Source organism: Dipodomys spectabilis, unplaced genomic scaffold (genome assembly GCF_019054845.1).
Source record: "Dipodomys spectabilis isolate Male_0828 unplaced genomic scaffold, ASM1905484v1 ptg000147l, whole genome shotgun sequence".
NCBI lineage: Eukaryota > Metazoa > Chordata > Mammalia > Rodentia > Heteromyidae > Dipodomys > Dipodomys spectabilis.
In genome coordinates, this window is record NW_024870824.1 from 4,947,287 (window position 1) to 4,965,328 (window position 18,042).

At 35.8% G+C, this 18,042-nt stretch overlaps 1 protein-coding gene across 6 annotated transcripts in view; it reads left to right on the forward strand.

The window, feature by feature from the left end:
• Positions 1-18,042, forward strand: part of Apc (APC regulator of WNT signaling pathway) — a 96,314-nt gene that overhangs the window by 69,195 nt on the left and 9,077 nt on the right. For 3 of the 6 annotated variants that reach the window (XM_042692160.1, XM_042692161.1, XM_042692162.1), the window contains exons 9-16: positions 1,403-1,501; positions 4,943-5,321; positions 6,861-6,956; positions 8,197-8,250; positions 11,748-11,887; positions 12,772-12,849; positions 13,662-13,778; positions 17,672-17,886. In XM_042692160.1, coding sequence (XP_042548094.1) covers positions 1,403-1,501; positions 4,943-5,321; positions 6,861-6,956; positions 8,197-8,250; positions 11,748-11,887; positions 12,772-12,849; positions 13,662-13,778; positions 17,672-17,886 — 1,178 coding nt within the window. The remainder of the gene's footprint in view (positions 1-1,402; positions 1,502-4,942; positions 5,322-6,860; positions 6,957-8,196; positions 8,251-11,747; positions 11,888-12,771; positions 12,850-13,661; positions 13,779-17,671; positions 17,887-18,042) is intronic. The other 3 variants (XM_042692164.1, XM_042692163.1, XM_042692165.1) reach the window with 3 other exon arrangements.

An 18,042-nucleotide genomic window follows, 5' to 3' on the forward strand; every position in this document is an offset into this window, starting at 1 on the left:
CTAGCTGGCTTAGACCTTGTAACAAATTCTGAGCTGCAGTAACACCTCCTTTATAAAATAGTTTTTGAGAATAAATACAATATGTACTTAACACAATTTGTGGTGTACAGTAAATGTTCACCATTTACTTTCCATATTTATACCTTCCATGGGTTTTCTGCTTCAAAACTCAAGGCCTATCTTTCTCATTACTTATTTAAAGCAATATAGCATTTCATATGCCCTAAATGATTCATTGCTTTCCCTATTTAAAAATATTCTTATGCATTGATGTAGAATCATATGATAATGCAGTTATTTATATTTTTGTGTCTTTCTCCAATAGAAGTTTCAATGGGCCTTCTCTCAACTGAAGTCTTGGAAGACTTGGTCTGTTCCAAATACATATCCATAGTATTTGGGCAGTTAGGAACATTTTAGAATTCCAAAATTCCTTCATAGTTTTCTATCAATCAACTACATTTAACTAAACATGATTTCATTTCTTTTTTTTTCTTTCTTTCTTTTATTTGTTTTGGTAGTGCTCAGAGTCTTATGCTTACTAGACAGAAACTCTTACACTAGAACCTACAGGCCAATTTCATTTCTTTCAACCTGTGAAAATGTATTACTCTAAAATTTCTTCAATATTTTTGGTTTACTCCCACACTTGTGTTAGTTGAGCTCTTCTACAAGATCTCCTTCCTTCAGCTTTTTTCTTTTTTTTTTTTTTGGCGGGGGTTCGGGGGTGGGGGGCGTCCGGTCATGGGGCCTGAACTCTGGGCCTGGGTGCTGTCCCTCAGATCTTCAGCTCAAGGCTAGCACTCTACCATTTGAGCCACAGCACCACTTCCGGCTTTTTTCTTTTTGCTTATGTGGTGCTGAGGAATCGAACCCAGGGCCCCATGCATGCAAGGCAAGCACTCTACCACTTAACCACCTTCCCAGCCCCTCTTCAGCTTTTTTCTAAAGTAATATTTAGTAAGTTTATAGGGGGTTGCCATGGCTCAGGTGGTAAGAGTGCCAGCCAGTGAGCAAAAGTAAGCATCACATAGCAAGTTCCAGTCCTGGTCTCAAACAACATAAAAAAAGAAGTAAGTGTGCAGATCAAAGTATTCATTTGGGGATGATGTGAAGCTTTGTAGTACATGTTTAACATGAACATGCATTGGGTTCAATCCAGCATCGAGAGAGAGAGAGAGAAAGAGGGAGAAAGAGCTAGCGAGCTGGGATATGAATATCAATATCTCTACAGAGATATATCTATAGATATATTTCATTTTGAGCAATCACAGTGGTTATTCTTTAAAAAAAAATGATACGCCTCGTTGTTTATCATAAAAGATGGGTCACTTGGAATACCTTCATGTGGAGTTATCTGTATTTATAATCTAAATTACACTATAATGTGCTGAATTTCTAGGGTTCAACTACTCGAATAGATCATGAAACAGCCAGTGTTTTGAGTTCTGGTAGCACACATTCTGCTCCTCGAAGGCTGACAAGTCACCTGGGAACCAAGGTAACAGAAGATTATAAACCTTGCTTATTACTGCTAAGAGATTCTTCAGTTTTCTTGATAATTTTTGTTTAATCCCTTGAAGAAATGAAATTATTTCTTTTGATAAAAAATATAAGCAAAAGGGAAATAATAATTATAAGAACTGCCAAATTAGGCAGATATTATCCATGTCTCTGCAAGGATCCTAAGCACCAGGCAAATTGGCTTTCTTTCTAAATACACCTTGTGACTTTGTTTCCATGCCTTGTCTCCAGTGGCAAACACTAGTTTTTACCTTCCACAAAATGGCTATCAGTCCTAAACAGTCTTCTAGATTTTGCTTCTTCAAAACATTCCTTTTAATTCCAAGGTTCTTCTTAACCTTCTCTATGCAATCCATTTCCTATCTCCTTTGAATCACTTAACAATTTTCATGAAGCTCTTATGAAAAGAGACTCTTTCTCATGTGTCATTTTCAGCAAGTATAGTTTGCCTGCCCATGATGTTTGATATATATTGAAATGGATAGAAAAGCTATTTAAGGTGAAAGCTATCCAATAGTTATGAATAAGCTTTCTAGAGCATCTTAGATGTTAGCAAATATTGTAGGATTGAGAAAAGATGTTTTTAAAGAAAACAGTTATTTTAGTGAAAATATATAAAATATATAAATGAAATTTGAATGTTACTAAACAGTATATTTTTGAGTTAGATCTAAAGAATTCTATTTTCTTCACAGCATACTTTATATACTCTATTTTAAACAATACAACACTGAAAGTGTTGATTTATGAAATGGATTTTAAGCCGGGCGCCAGTGGTTCACTCCTATAATCCTAGCTACTCAGGAGGCTGAGATCTGAGGAAAACAGGTTGAAGCCAGCCCAGACAGAAAAATTTCTGTGAGACTCTTATCTTCAATTAACCACTCCAAAAAATGGAAGTGGCACTGTAGCTCAAAGTGGTAGAGCACTAGCCTGGAGCAAAAGAGCTCGGGGACAATGCTCAGGCCCTGAATTCAAGTCCCATCAACAAAAAATAAAAAAGAAATGGATTTTAGCCAGTTGGAGTGGCTCACACTTGTAATCCCAGCTACTTGAGAAGCAGAGATCAGGAACATCATTGTTTGAAGCCAGCCTGAGCAAAAAAGTTAGCAGTATCCCCATCTCAAAAGTTGTGACATGCACCTGTCATAGCTACACAGAAGCATAAAGTAAAAGATCACAATCCAGGCTACCTGGGCAAGAAAAGCAAGACCTGTCTGAAATCTAAATAAAAAGGACTGAAGACAAGGCCCAAATGGTAATGAGTGCCTGCAAAGCAAGTTTAAGATCCTGAATTCAAACCTCAGTACTGGAAAGAGGGAGGGAGGAAAGTGAGGAAGGAAAAAAGGGAGGGATGGAAAGAAGGGAGGGGTCTTTTTTAAGATTAAAGTAATTTGTGCATTGATAATATGTATTTTGAATGTCATCCTCTTGCCTATATACATGGATTGTTTCATTTAATCCAATGCATAATTTTATTTAATCTTTATAGATAAAATCCTATTTGGTAAATTTTCTTTTTTCTTCAACACAGGAAATTAAAGCTCATGTAGGCAAGCATCACAGTTGCTTATAAGCAATTGAGCCAAAATTTGAACTAATATCTGATGAAGTTTATTTAAAGTACTTATATTGCCTTCCTCATACTTTAATATCTAAGAATATGTGTGTGTTTACACACTCAGAGCAATATGACAACATCAGCACTAGTACCTAGATAATTCTTTGTTGCACTCTTAAGATGTTAAGGAACATCCCTGGTCTCTACCTGCTAGGTATTCATGACACCTCTACTGAATAATTGTTAGAACCACAAATGTCTACAAGACATAGTCAGATGTGTCCTGATGGGGTACATTTGCCCCTGATTGAGAAACATTTCTTACATAATATGTTTTTATTTTGCAGCCTCTAGCTTTGAAACGAAGCTACATCATAATTAGAGATTCAAGATAACTGAGTTTTGCTTTCCTATGTCTCATCTACTTCTAAGTAAACTATTGAACTTAATGTGATCATACCATTTTTCTTTTTCAGAAGTTGTGGGAAAGTAATAGGGTTTGCACTCAGCCTTGTGAACAAGTGCTCTAGCAATTGAGTCACATTGCTAGGCCATTTTGTGTTAGTGATTTTTCAGATAGGGTATCATGCTTTTTGCATAGGACCAATCTCAGAGCACAGTCCCTCTATCTATGTCTCATATAGCTGTGATTATAGGCATATATCATCATGTCAGATTTGATTGTAGAAATGGATTTCGACAATTTTTTGCCTGGGCTGGCTTGAATTGTCATTTTCCTATTTTCTGCCCACTGAACAGCTGGGATTACAGATGTGAACTACTGTGCTCAGCTGGATTTTTTTTTTTAAAAAAAATTTGGTTTGATTTTTGCCACTACCAGGGCTTGGACTGAAGAGTTGTTCCTCATTTTGCTTGCTTGCTCACAGCTGGCACACTACCACTTGAGCTATGCCTCCAGCCCAGCTTGTTTACTGATAAATTGACAATGGAGTCTTGGTAACTTTTTCTACTGAAGCTATCATCAAACTTCAATCCCCCTAGTCTTAAATTCCTGAGTAGCTAGGATTACAGATGTAAGCCACTGGCACCTAGCTGTGCATTTTCATTTTTAATGACCAAATCATTTTACGTGGTAAGGAAGAAATTGATAATTTTTTACAGATTTTTGCTGCGGTTCATAGTGGTGGTGGTGATTAATGGGAGATAAGAGTGTCAATCTTTTCTGCCTAGACTATCTTTTGAACTGGGATCCTTAGATCTCAGCCTCATAAATGGGTGAGCCACCAATGCCCAGCTTACATTGATTTTTAGTGAATGATACAGTCACATTTAACAGCTTAAAAGCACAAAGCTATACACAGTGAAAATTAAGTCCAAAGAAATGAATAATTTTAACAATCTGATGAGACTTAATGATTGTTGAAAATATTTAGTAAATTATAATTGTTGCAGAAGTTTTATGTTGATTTTAGTTCTAGATTAAAAGGAGTAAAAAGCAATTTTAAATTGTACAAGTTGAAGCACATTCCTCTGTATGTGAGATTTTTTTGTGTGAGAAAGAATTTTTTAATTCTAGGGGGGGTGGAGATAGGAAGGGATGGTAAGGGGAAACAAAGGAGGAGGCAACAATGCTTGAAATAAAATCAACTGGTCTAGCCAAATTGCAATTTAAGCATGGCATAACCTGCTTTCTCTTTCAACACTATATAATGCCATTACTATTTTTACATATTCACATAAATTGTTGATGGTATTTCAAAATAACACTCATTATTTCATCCTGTAAAGGTATTTGTTACTAATGAGTTAAAATAAATATCCCATTCATAATTTCATTACTTTTGGCTTTTGGATATTAAAGTCATAATTTTGTTTCTAAACTCATTTGGCCCACAGGTGGAAATGGTGTATTCATTATTGTCAATGCTTGGTACTCATGATAAGGATGATATGTCGCGAACTTTGCTAGCTATGTCTAGCTCCCAAGACAGCTGTATATCCATGCGACAGTCTGGATGTCTTCCTCTCCTCATCCAGCTCTTACATGGCAATGACAAAGACTCTGTATTGTTGGGAAATTCCCGGGGCAGTAAAGAGGCTCGGGCCAGGGCCAGTGCAGCACTCCACAACATCATTCACTCACAGCCTGATGACAAGAGAGGCAGGCGTGAAATCCGAGTCCTTCATCTTTTGGAACAGATACGAGCTTACTGTGAAACCTGTTGGGAGTGGCAGGAAGCCCACGAACAAGGCATGGACCAGGACAAAAATCCAAGTATGTTCTCCATACTATATATCACATTGCATGTTTGAAAACAAATTTTTACATTATAAATCTTTCTTTAGTTAATACATTGTTTTATGACAACAAAAGAAATTTATATTATCTATATGCTGCTAACATTTTGAAGCTTAAGTATGTATTTCCTTAGAAAAAAAATTTTAACAGAGGAAAATGTTATGTGAAATACTCCAACCAAATTAGAACAGCAAATTGAAAGAAATGTATGGAAGCAAAACTTACAGCTGTAAAGAAATGTGAACAACTAGATTGTCTTCTTTCATTCTATAGATGACCCTTGGAAAAATAACTGCACATAAGTTAAACCATACATTTGCATGTTAGTATTCAGTGGACAGCTCTACTTATTGTTTTTTGATCTCCAAGCCTTGTGAAGTAGAAAGGGGGAAGGTATTATAGTCTCTATTATTATAAATGAAACTGAGACTCAGAGATGCTTGTGGCCCCATAGTTAAAAAGTGAAAGCCAAGAACAGAAGCCAGGTCTGCTGACTTTAGCTTAGTACTGTTTTTACTGTACCATCTTGCTCCAAAGAGTGGGGCCCTGGTTGGTTACTGGGGCCATAAGTCACATAGCTCTTTGCTTAGGAAGAAATGCTTGACCACTAGCCCTTTTCCCTTAGGAGTAGGAAAACATAAGGATTGGGTTTCTTAGGGACCTCACTTCATTTCAGTAGCCAAGAACTAACAGTAATAAGTATATAAGGTAATACTTTATTTTCAGTCAGCAATAACTCACAGAATAAGTAGATGATTCTGTTGAATTAATGTATTGATTTGGGAAGCAAGAAAACAAATGATGGTGAAACATGAGTTATGAAGCGTTCTATAACAGATTTTTTTTCTAAGCTGCCGTATAAAGATTATTTAAAAATCTAAAGTATGTTCAAGAACAAGAAAAAAAAAGGAGAAATGATGCTTTATATCTACTAGTTCTAATATAAAAAAATTAGTAAGATGCTTTATTGAGAGAACATTGTCTTTCTGGATGATTTTATTTGCCTGTCCACAATTATGAAATGATTCATTATTATTTTGGAAAAAGTATTTCTAATAAATATTTCATGTCAAAAATGATTTTTGCAACATTGCTCGTAGCATTAAATATGTAGTTACCTTTGGTAAACTTTCTCTAGGAGGCATTACATTTATATACAGCCATATCCTTTCAACTCACACTCATAACAATAGTTAAAGTACATATACCAGAATTTTTTTATTTTTATCTAATGAGCATCATTAGATAAATGATGTGAGTTACAGTGTAACTGGACTTAATATAACAGACTAGGTCTTGCACATACGAGTAGTAATAAGCATTTTTATATAGACCCAAGAAAAAGCCCTTTACTCATTTGTAGTGTGTGTTCATCCATTCAGCAAATACTTATTAATCCACTCAACTTCAGTACATTAGGAATATATTAATGACTTCTGCATACTTTCAAAGTATAAGACAGAATTGCTTTTGAAGTAATAAAATAATATGGGACACGGTACTTTTATTTCTTAGTGCCAGCTCCAGTTGAACATCAGATCTGTCCTGCTGTGTGTGTTCTAATGAAACTTTCATTTGATGAAGAACATAGACATGCAATGAATGAACTTGGTAAGACAAAAGTGTTTCTTAATGCCATAGACACACACTGGTTTATTTTTAAATCATGGTTGAAATTCATCATAGTATATAGAAATATTTAATAATTAATGACTTGAGAAATAAGATTACTACCTCTGTTCAGCTTCTGCCTCTTCATAACAAAACAGTGTTTCCTGGTTTCTATGGGAGAAGAGCCCCTGAATCACAAAAACTGCTACCCTGTTATAAACTAACTTCAATTTTCTTATCCTAAAATATACCACTCCTTGTCCCTGTTGACAAGGTAGATCTTGTGTGGTGACAACTAATGGAGAGCATAATTTGAATTATTTTTTTAAATGTAAAGCTACTTCATTTACCTTGGAGTCTATAAGTCACTTTTGATGTATACCAAGGGGAAATACTACTATTACTATTTATTACTTTCATTTATCTTTATGGTTATCAGTATTTTACTGGGTTTTTATAAGATACATTTGAAACTTGTTAATATAGAAAAATTATATTTTGGAATAGTTACTCTTGTGGGTATGTGTAATCACACATTAGACCTTATATAACCTTCATTATAATACACCACATTTTCCATGAAATGATTTTTCTTTGATGTCTAGGTTCATTTTGTGATATTTATAAATTGCATCATGCTGAGCCATCTTATGTGAATTGAATTTCTCTAGTCATGCCACAAGCAAGAACCATACACTGAGTTTCCATCTTAGTGTAGTTGTACCTTGCTTTTTATACTGTTTATGTTATATTACATTCCAGCCTCCACTTTGTATTCCTGCCACCCTCATCATTGTCATTCATCACTTATCTTAAAAATGATAAAGTCATGAGAGTCTTAAATACAGAGAACCTGCACACCCAAAAGTGAATGTTGTCCCCGTCAGAGTCATCACTTGGGGAGGCTGTGTACTTTGAGATTTCAGGCCTGCCCTACAGCCATGCTTTTCTTCCCACAGGCCTCCATGATTCTCTCCTCCCTCAGGACTTGTGAAATCTCAGTTAATCTTATGAGATCCCCCTTCTTCAGTATATTATTAGCATTGTAAAAATTTTATATCTTCTAATACTCACAATTTTGAGAAAGGGATAAAAGTAATGAACAGAAAAATTCAATTATAGTATATTACAAAGAAAGGTTTTCTGTAAATGTTCCAATGGACTACTAGGACTGACACATTAATCATCTGAATTTCAAAATAAAACCTAGACTCAGTATTTGTTCCTCTTCCTTCTTCAGGTAGGAAGGCTACCCGGGGCATTTCATCACAGGAGCTAGGGCAGGGGCTTTCAGGTGAGGAGCAGGATGGGGCCTCTGGGGGTGTGACTGCCTGGGACATAGCCACAGATGTTACCTTTCTCTCATTTCTAGCCTCCATTTTTGCACTGGGGCCAAAACAGGGTTAAGGTTTGTGAATTCAGGCTGGAGACAGTAAGGACAGCACAGGTATCTGGGAATACTAAGAATAAGTAAGAAATAAGTCCTATTAGGTGAACATAAATTCTTAAGCCCCATCATCTAGAACTGCCATTTGTACATATGAAGCCCTGCAACTACCAGGATTAAATTTGCAAGGATTAGTGCTGGTAGTTTTAGATTGTAACATCAGAGATTTTTATTTCTTAATTCCCAAATATGTCCCAGAAACCTTTGCTAGGTACTAGAATTTTATAATGCCTACAGTATGATCTTGGCTTCCAAGGATCTCATGACTTATTTGCATTAATATTTCACAAATTTTCTAGATTGTAATAATCACCAGAGGCACTTGTCAAACCATATAGATTCACTGGCCCTGTGGCAAACAAAATCCCTTGGGGGAAGGGCCTGTGAATCACATTTAATAAGTAGCTCATGCAATACTTCTCAAGAAACTCCAAAGCATTAATCTATGTAATATTGACACTGGGCCCCCAGTATTTAGTCTAGAATGGGGTTATTTCATGCAAATGGTGGCTATGTAAACAAAATAAAAGTGATACACGTTAAGAAATTAAATTCATCTCTCTGTTATTTTTTTAAGTACTTAGTCTTCATTAAGAATGTAAGGATTCTGCCAGGCATTGTTTGGTTCATGCATGTAATGCTATTCTGAGGTTCACAGTTTGAAGCCAGCCTGTGCAGGAAAGTCCATGCGACTCTCTTCTCCAATGAATCACACACACAAAAGCCAGAAGTGGAGCTGTGGCTCCTGAGTTTCAGTACCAGGATTGGCACACAAAAATACCTAAGAATCCTGTTTAATGTCACCTGAAGCAGTTGGTCCTCTGTTATCTATAAGGTTCCAAGACAACAAATGATAATAAAGTTCATCTGGACCGTTGCTTTCTGACATAGGCACCAAGGAAAATGTAAGGCATGCTCTTTTTATTTCCCTTAAGTCATAAAGGCTTTCCTCTTATACTCCAAATTTTTCAAGTTTTTTTTTCATTAGCCATGTTCTTCATTATTGGAAAGACATCCTCCACATCTTGAATCTTGGTTTGCAAAATCAAATTCTAAAACTTAGTTTTTCCATATAACAGTGCTCATCAACTCCTTTCTTGGGACCTTCCTTAGATGCATTTTGCCTTTCTTGAGAAATTATTCAGAATATTGCTGTTTCATGAAGGATTTTATTTAAAACAAAGCCTAGTTTGTTTTGTCTCAGTATTGATAGTCTGCTTTATAATACTCATAATTTTGGGGGTATCAGTACCCTGAGCCTCAGTGACTCCCATATCAATATCCTGAGCAAAATTCTTAGTTATATTACTGGCTCCTTTTTTAATCAAATATAGATTAATGGCATTCCTTGAATACCTTCGGCTGTCTTTCTATAAACCGTGCAATATTATCCACTCCCAAAGTTTCACTTACTATGTTAGTGTTTTTCATATTTGTATTTCAGTACAAGATCTCTCTCCTAAGTTTCAGACACATTTTTTTATAATGCTTATTTGACATCTTCCTTCAGGCAGTATTCCAAGCACTTTTAACTCAACTGTCACTAATTGAATTTGTTACCTACCACAGCCTCTAATCAAACTAAAATCTTAAGAAATCATCCATGGCTTCATCATTATAGTGACGTTAATCCTGCTTTTTAGTTAAATCTCAGGTCATTGTTCTTTTCATCCTGAGTGCAAGACACCATTGTCTCTTGTTCTATAGACTTTGTCCTGCCCTTCTCCCTATGTCTGATCATAATGAATTCTGCATACTTTATCTTGTAGTAATCTATTAAAAATGTGCATTAATTATTCTTCCTTCTGCCTGCATGAATGTGGCACAGAAGGTCTTAACTTGATCTGGTATCTGTCCATTTCTATAGTCTCATCTAGGGGCCTTCTCTTGTTGACTTACATTTCAAGCTTAAGGGTCCTTTTGTTGTACTGTTGCCACACCCCATAGATACTCATTCATCCCTCAAGTCTCACTTTAAGTATTATTTCCTTTTTCTTATTTCTTATTTGCCTTTGTCTTGGCACTACAATCCATCTAGATCTAAATTCAGTCCACCTGTTACCTTAACCATGAGCTTCATATAATCCATCACCCTTACTTTTTCATTGTCTATCTTTGTTCTCCCTAGTAAACTCCATAAGGACATAAAGATTGGTTAGTTCACTGTTTACATTTTTCCATTATCATAAGTGGATGGAGGAAAATCTTCCTAAATATGACTTGGATTTTCTTTAGACAAGTTAATTTTCATTTATCTACATTCAGAATCATCTTCTAGTCATTTCTTCTAGTCATAAAGATATGTATCAAGCCATAAAGATATGTATTTTCTTATAGGTAAATATCTTGGACTAGAATTCTTAAGATGGAACTTAGTTCTGCAAACCTGAAATTTTTTCTATATGCTAATCCTTACAGATCATTTCTGAAAATACTGGTCCTCTTCTAGATTAATGAACTGAAAAGACTTAACAGTGCCCAAGAATTACCTTTTTTTCTGTCAAAGCCACTTCTCCCTAACAAGAAACAAACACAAAAAAGCCTAAGCCCTGTGATGATCAGTGTTTGATGATGAATGATATTTTAATAGCTCCATGTGCATTTTTATTTTTCTTTTGTTCACTCCCTTGACACTTTCACTTTTTTTAAATCCTTTCCTTTATTGTCTTTCCTTTTCTTTTCCCTTTGTTTTCTTTCTTGTCTTCTTAGCACCAACCACTGTGGGCATTATTGAGCAAACCTGGTGATAAGAATCAGAGAGAATGAAAATACTACATCCTGAGATAGTTGGTATTTGACTACTATTAAAGTTTAAAAAAATTAATTAGTAATAATATGAACAGATAATTCTATCTCACAAAAAAGTGTTGTTTCCTATAGTTTTGTTTAGAAGTTTCACTATTCCTAAAGGTAATTATTCCAAAAGGTATTATTTGGCAGATTGAAAAAAAAGTTAAATGATATAGGACACAGCATGTGACAGTGAAGAGTGTTTGTAAAGTTCTAATAATAATATAAGTTGCCTTTTTCTATTTATGTTTAGGAGGACCTAGAATTAGAAAATGGCCTTCTTTGTTAGCAGTAAATAGAAAAAAACTATTTCATTCAGTAAAGCAAAGACTAGCGGGTAGAGAAACTGGCAGTAATGGAATAGTTTTCTGGTGTACTTCATAAATACACTATATAACAGTCCTTCATAACAGTTTTTTTGTGGCTATAATTTTTAAGGCAAATTTATATTCTCATTCTCTGAGATCTCTTTTCCTAATATTTAAGTTATAAACTAGACACCAATTAGTTTAATTTTAGATTATTATCTTTTTCCTCTTGCCCTTTTAAATTAGGGGGACTACAGGCCATTGCAGAATTATTGCAAGTGGACTGTGAGATGTATGGGCTTACTAATGACCACTACAGTATTACTTTAAGACGATATGCTGGAATGGCTTTGACAAACTTGACTTTTGGAGATGTAGCCAACAAGGTATGTTTTATTTTCTTTTGTTTTGTTTTCATAAAATCTAGTTCTTGGGGTTGGAGACATGGCTCCGGTGATAGAATGCCAGCCAATGAGCACAAGTAGATCTATTTCTGAAGAGAGCTCAAGTATCCCAGGTGCTATGGCTCATGCCTGTAATACTACTCAGAGTGGCTGAGATCTGAGGATCAAGGTTTGAAGCTAACCTGGGCAGGAAAGTCTGTGAGACTCTTATCTCAAATTAAGCACCACAAAAGCTACAACTGAAGCTGTGGCTCAAGTGGTAGAATATTTAACATTGAGCAAATAAATTCGGAGACAACACCCAGGACCTGAGTTCAAGTCCCAGGACTTGACACATATACACACACTAAATGATAGCTCAGGTATGAGTTTCTTTACTTTCATACAAACTACTTTTTAAAACAAATGATGCAAAAACTACTAGATGCTTTTTATTTTTGTCACCTTTCTCTGAGTAAACAACGGCTAATAAAAACCTGTACTTCACATTCACTGCATATCCTTACTAATTTGGTTGTCCTGTATCTCAACAAAGGCAAAAGCACATCAGAAATTGTATTACCAACACTTCCTAGAAATGAAACCAAAACTCTAAAAATGCTGATAATAAGCAAGTGTTGCATATGAACTGATTCCATTCAGATAAAAGACTTTAAAACTGTTTGCTTAACATTTCTTTTTATTTATTTTCCAGTTTGTCAAGGAAAGAAAGTAGCAATTAGGATGCTTCTCTCTTTCATTTAGATAATTTTGTTCTGGATCTTTTATAGGTAAAATATTAGTTATGATTGAGGTTTAGTAGCCAAAACTGAAGCATGGCTTCAGATTGCCCTATTGGTGACATTGTTCTCCATCTAATTTTACAGGCTACTCTCTGCTCCATGAAAGGCTGCATGAGAGCACTTGTGGCCCAACTGAAATCTGAAAGTGAAGACTTACAGCAGGTACTACCTAGAATTTCATGTGTTTTTCTTTGATATTAACTAGTTTATGTCCTGATTTATATTAATCTGTAGCTTAGAAAATGTTTAAAGTATAATTCTCTTAACAATAAAGAGAAATAATTATATTGGAAGAATTCCATTTGGCACTTTAGAGAAATTGCTTTAGTACAGAGAGAACATTCTTCTTAGGATTGTAATTCTTCAATCACGTTTATTGTACAAATAATGAATTTCCCTGTGACATTTCCATACATGCTATTATGCTTTGATATAAGGGAAGCATTCCTTAACCAAAATCCAAACTGCTCCAACATCTGATTTTTTGTCATTTTTAAAAATTGTCATTATATAGGCTATATAACGAGAAGTTACATAAGTCAGGTAATGAGTACATTTCTTTTGGGACAATGTTACCCCTTCCTTTGCTCCCTCACAGTTTTTCTCTCCACATACACGTTAACATCTGAAATATTGAGGGTCAGTATAAGGCCACAGTGAAAAATTCAGTACCATGAAACTTGATTTCATGCACAATTTAGAAACATATAAAGTTACTTTCAGGTTATGTGTGTAGGGTGCATATGAAGCAAATACATGATGTATTTTTTAACCATATGTATTTTGATTCAGATCTTATGTAAGAATGTGGTATGTGTGTGTTAGTAAAACACAAAAGCAAAAAAATGTAAAACACAGCATGTTAGATATGGTTTATTTAACCTGTAATATACTTTTTTTACCTCTAGCATTAGAAACAAAAAAGACAACTGATACCATTTTATATTCAGACTATTCTAAAAATTTATTTGCAGGTTGTTGCAAGTGTTTTGAGAAATTTGTCTTGGAGAGCAGATGTAAATAGTAAGAAGACATTGCGAGAAGTTGGAAGTGTGAAAGCATTAATGGAATGTGCTTTGGAAGTTAAAAAGGTACCTTTGAAAAAATTTAATATCGTACTCTGAATTCATGTTCAGTTACTTTTTATTTCCTTCTTTCACTCAGTAGAGTTCCTAATCTCTGACCTTATCTCACCAGTGCATTGTTTAGGTCTAGATTTACAAGGTAGCAATCAGGAAAGTTTTAAGAGTCAGAATTTCTCACCCTCAGCATTAGAAACATTTTGTACCAGATAATGCCTTGCTTTAGGCTGACCTGAGCCTTGGTAAGCTATTTAGAAGCATACTTAACCTTTGTCCTCTGACTCCTAGTGCACCTTCCTCCAAGTTGTGACCCAATTAAAAATGTTTCCAGATATTGCCACAGGTCCTCCAGGAGGGAGAAGGGATTAAAAAGAAATTCCTGATTGAAAAATCATTAGAATAAGTGTTATCTACGAGTTCTCCAACTCTCAATCCCCTAAAGTTTTCTAAGTTTCTTGATAATTTTATCAAGAGTTGTGGAGACCCAAGAGTGAAAAATCTCCAAATAATAATGCTTATAGAAAGTTGATTATCTGGGCTGGGAAGGTGGCTCAGTGGTAGAGCTCTTGCCTTGCATGCATGAGACCCTGGGTTCAATTCCTCATCACCACATAAGCAAAAAGAAAAAAGCCGGAAGTGGCGCTGTGGCTCAAGTGGTAGAGCGCTAGTCTTGCTGAAGAGCTGAGGGACAGCGCCCAGGCCCAGAGTTCAGGTCCCACGACCGGACCCAAAAAGAAAGAAAGAAAGAAAGTTGATTATCTATTTCAGAAATTTGGCTATTTGTTTTTAGGTAAACTTAAAGGCCAGGCACAAGTGGCTCATGCCTATAATCCTTGCTACTCAAGAGTCTGAGATCTGCTAGCCCAGGCAGACAAATTCTCAAGACTCTTACCTGTAATTAAACCAGTAAAAGCCAAAACTAGTGATGTAGCTCAAGTGGTATTGTCATGCTGCAAATTAACTAGTGAACCATCTTAATATAATTTATTCTGTTCTTTATTCCATTTCAGATTTAGGGATTTCTTTGGAGAAAGGGATTGTTTTTGTTGGTGCTGGTGGTGTGTGTGTTTTGGTGATAGTACTGGAGCTTGAACTAAGTACCTCCAGCTCTCACTCAGCTTTTTAGTCAGCTACACCTCCAGTTTTGTTGTTGTTGTTATTGTTGTTTTGGGGTTTTTGCTGGCTAGTTGGAAAAGGAGTCTTGAGGGTTTTTCTTCCTGGGCTGGCTATGAACTATAATCTTCAGATCTCAGCTTCCTAATAAGTAGGATTACAGGTATGAGCCAGTGGCACCAGGCTCAAATAGAACTTTTGAAATAACAATAAAAAGCTGGATACCTGTGGCTCAGGCCTGTAATCCTAGCCTCTCTGGAAGCAAGATCAAGGTTCAAAGCCAGCCCAGGTATATAAATCCCAGAGACCCTTATCTCCATTTAACCAGTAGAGAGAACCAGAATTGTGGTGTGGCTCGAATGGTCAAGCATAATATTTGAGTAAATAAGCCAAGCAGGAGCCAGAGGCCCTGAGTTCAAGCCCCAGTATCAGCATAAAACAATTAAAATAACAATAATACCAGAGTTGTTCTGCCAATTGCAATTGAGTTCATTCTGTTTTCAGTATGCTTGACTATCCCACATTTACCACAGTCACAATGTAATTAAAACTGAGTTCTTACCTTTCTCACATCTTAATTGTTGAAAACATTTCCTTTCTGCCACTCTTAAATTTCTCTGAAAAAATATTGTCAGCCTTTTTTGTTTTTTGCAGTACTGGACTTGAACTCAGGGTTGTGTGCTTGTTTGGCTGTCATTCTACCTCTTCAGCTACAACTCCAGACCAGCTTTTTAGTGATTATTTTGAAGATGTAGTCTCCAAGACTTTTCTGCCTAGGTTGGCTTTAAACAGCAGTCCTCTGGATCTCAGCCCAGGCTCATGCCTATAATAATAGCTCACTATTTCTTAATGAGGCCAATAAAGTATTGAGCTGTTTGTTGAGTTAGGCCCAAAGTGTTTGTTGTGGCATTCAAAGCCTACTTTTGACACCGCTGAACTTAATTTCTACTGTTGGCCTAGCATGATCTTTCATCTCCTTTTGTGTCTTTTCTGTCCGTCAGTCCTCCCTTGCTGGTCCCTATTCCCATGCCTTTTCTTGTTCTGCTTTCTCTGCTAAGAGCCACTGTCTTCTCTTATTTCTGAGTGTACAGGACTTATCCTCCCATGAAATGTTTGACTTGATTAAGCAAATTCAGACTGTAGTGATCTTTATATGCTAAGCAGACATTCTACCACTAAGACATACCCCCTACCCATGCAATAACAACAATAGATTCCCTTGTTATTTTATCTGGAGGAGTGCCTCTACTTATAATAAGAACAGTGTACCTTTTAGGTTTTTGTTTTTTTGTTTTGTTGTTGTGCTACTGGGATTTAAGCTCAGGGCCTTGTATTGGTAGTGCTTTATACTTGAGTTACATCCCAGTCCTTTTTGCTTTCATTATTTTTCAGATAAGATCTCACTTTTTTTTTTTTTAATTGGTCGCCGGGCTTGAACTCTGAGCCTGGGCACTGTCCTTCAGCTCTTTACCTTAAGGCAAGCAATCTACCACTTGAGCCACAGCGCCACTTCCGGTTTTCTGGTGGTTTATTGGAGATAAGAGTCTCACAGACTCCTGCATGGGCTGGCTTTGAACCACAATCCTCAGATCTCAGCCTCCTGAGTTGCTAGGATTATAGGCGTGAGCCACCAACACCTGGCTTAAGAGTACATTTCTTTTTCTTTTTTTTTTTTTTTTTTTTTGTCAGTTGTGGGGCCTGAACTTGGCCTGGGTGCTGTCCCTCAGCTCAAGGCTCAAGGCTAGCACTCTATCACTTGAGCCACAATGCCACTTTGGCTTTTTCTGCTTATGTGGTGCTGAGGAATCGAACCCAGGGCCTCATGCATGCAAGGCAAGCACTCTACCACTGAGCTACCTTCCCAGCCTAGTCTCACATTTTTTTGCCCAGACCAGCCTAGATCATGGTCTTTCTGCTTAACACCTCCCACATAGTTGGGATGACAGGCATGTATCTTCATGCCCATCTTTTTTGTTGAGATGAGATATGGCTAACTTTTTTGCTGAGACGAGATTTTGCTAACTTTTTTGCCTGGACTGCCCTGGAACCTCAATCCTCCTGATAGCTGCCTTCAAGAGGATGGGATTACAGATATAAGCCATAGCACTAAGCACATAAAATAGATTTCTAATAAATGTTTTTTGATTATGTAGCAAAAACAAGAACTGACATAGAAATGATGGCAAATTGAAACCAAATATCTCCAATTGTTTATCAGAATGTTTCTATGGTAATGTAGCTTTTTGTAATTATTTTGTTTCTTTGAAAATTTTAAGAACTTATACTTTTACCAATACCCTTTCTACTTCTCAGAAGTTACTTTTTAATCAAATTTTTAAAAATATATACATATTACATTTTAATATAGGTAGAATATTGTATATTTTTTCTTAATACTTCATACTTTTTCAATCTTTCCATATCTGTATGTGTGGTATATAAAAGTTGAGTATCCATTTATCCTGAGAATGTGATCTTTTCATAATGTACATCTTTTCTGTTTAATATTTTTAGAAAGAATAAAGAATTTATATCATCTTAACACTTAGGATGAAGATCTTTGTTTAATATATTATGCTCATTTTATAGAGATATAACTGGCTTAAATTCCATTCAGCATTTTATGAAAGTTTTTCTAAATGAGAAGTTTTTAACTTACCATTGAGCAATCAGTAGTGAAGGAAAGAATAGGGGAAATAATTTATCCAATAAAAGTAAATATAGTAGAAGTTACCAGCAATAAATTCTAACTCTTAAGTAGAATTTGACAATACTCTGTTTCTTAATAGGAATCCACCCTCAAAAGCGTCTTGAGTGCCTTATGGAATTTGTCAGCACATTGCACTGAAAATAAAGCTGATATATGCGCTGTAGATGGTGCACTTGCATTTTTGGTTGGCACTCTCACTTACCGGAGCCAGACAAATACTTTAGCCATTATTGAAAGTGGAGGTGGGATATTACGGAATGTGTCCAGCCTGATAGCTACAAATGAAGACCACAGGTATATTCAGAGTCTTATATTACTTTTAAATGAATTAGTATAGAATTCATTTCCTTCAAAAGACCTCATCACAAATAGTATTTTGTGTAATTACAGATATTCTAAACCAAAATATCAATACAGTGAAAAGATAGTAACTCCTCCTTTAACTCATTA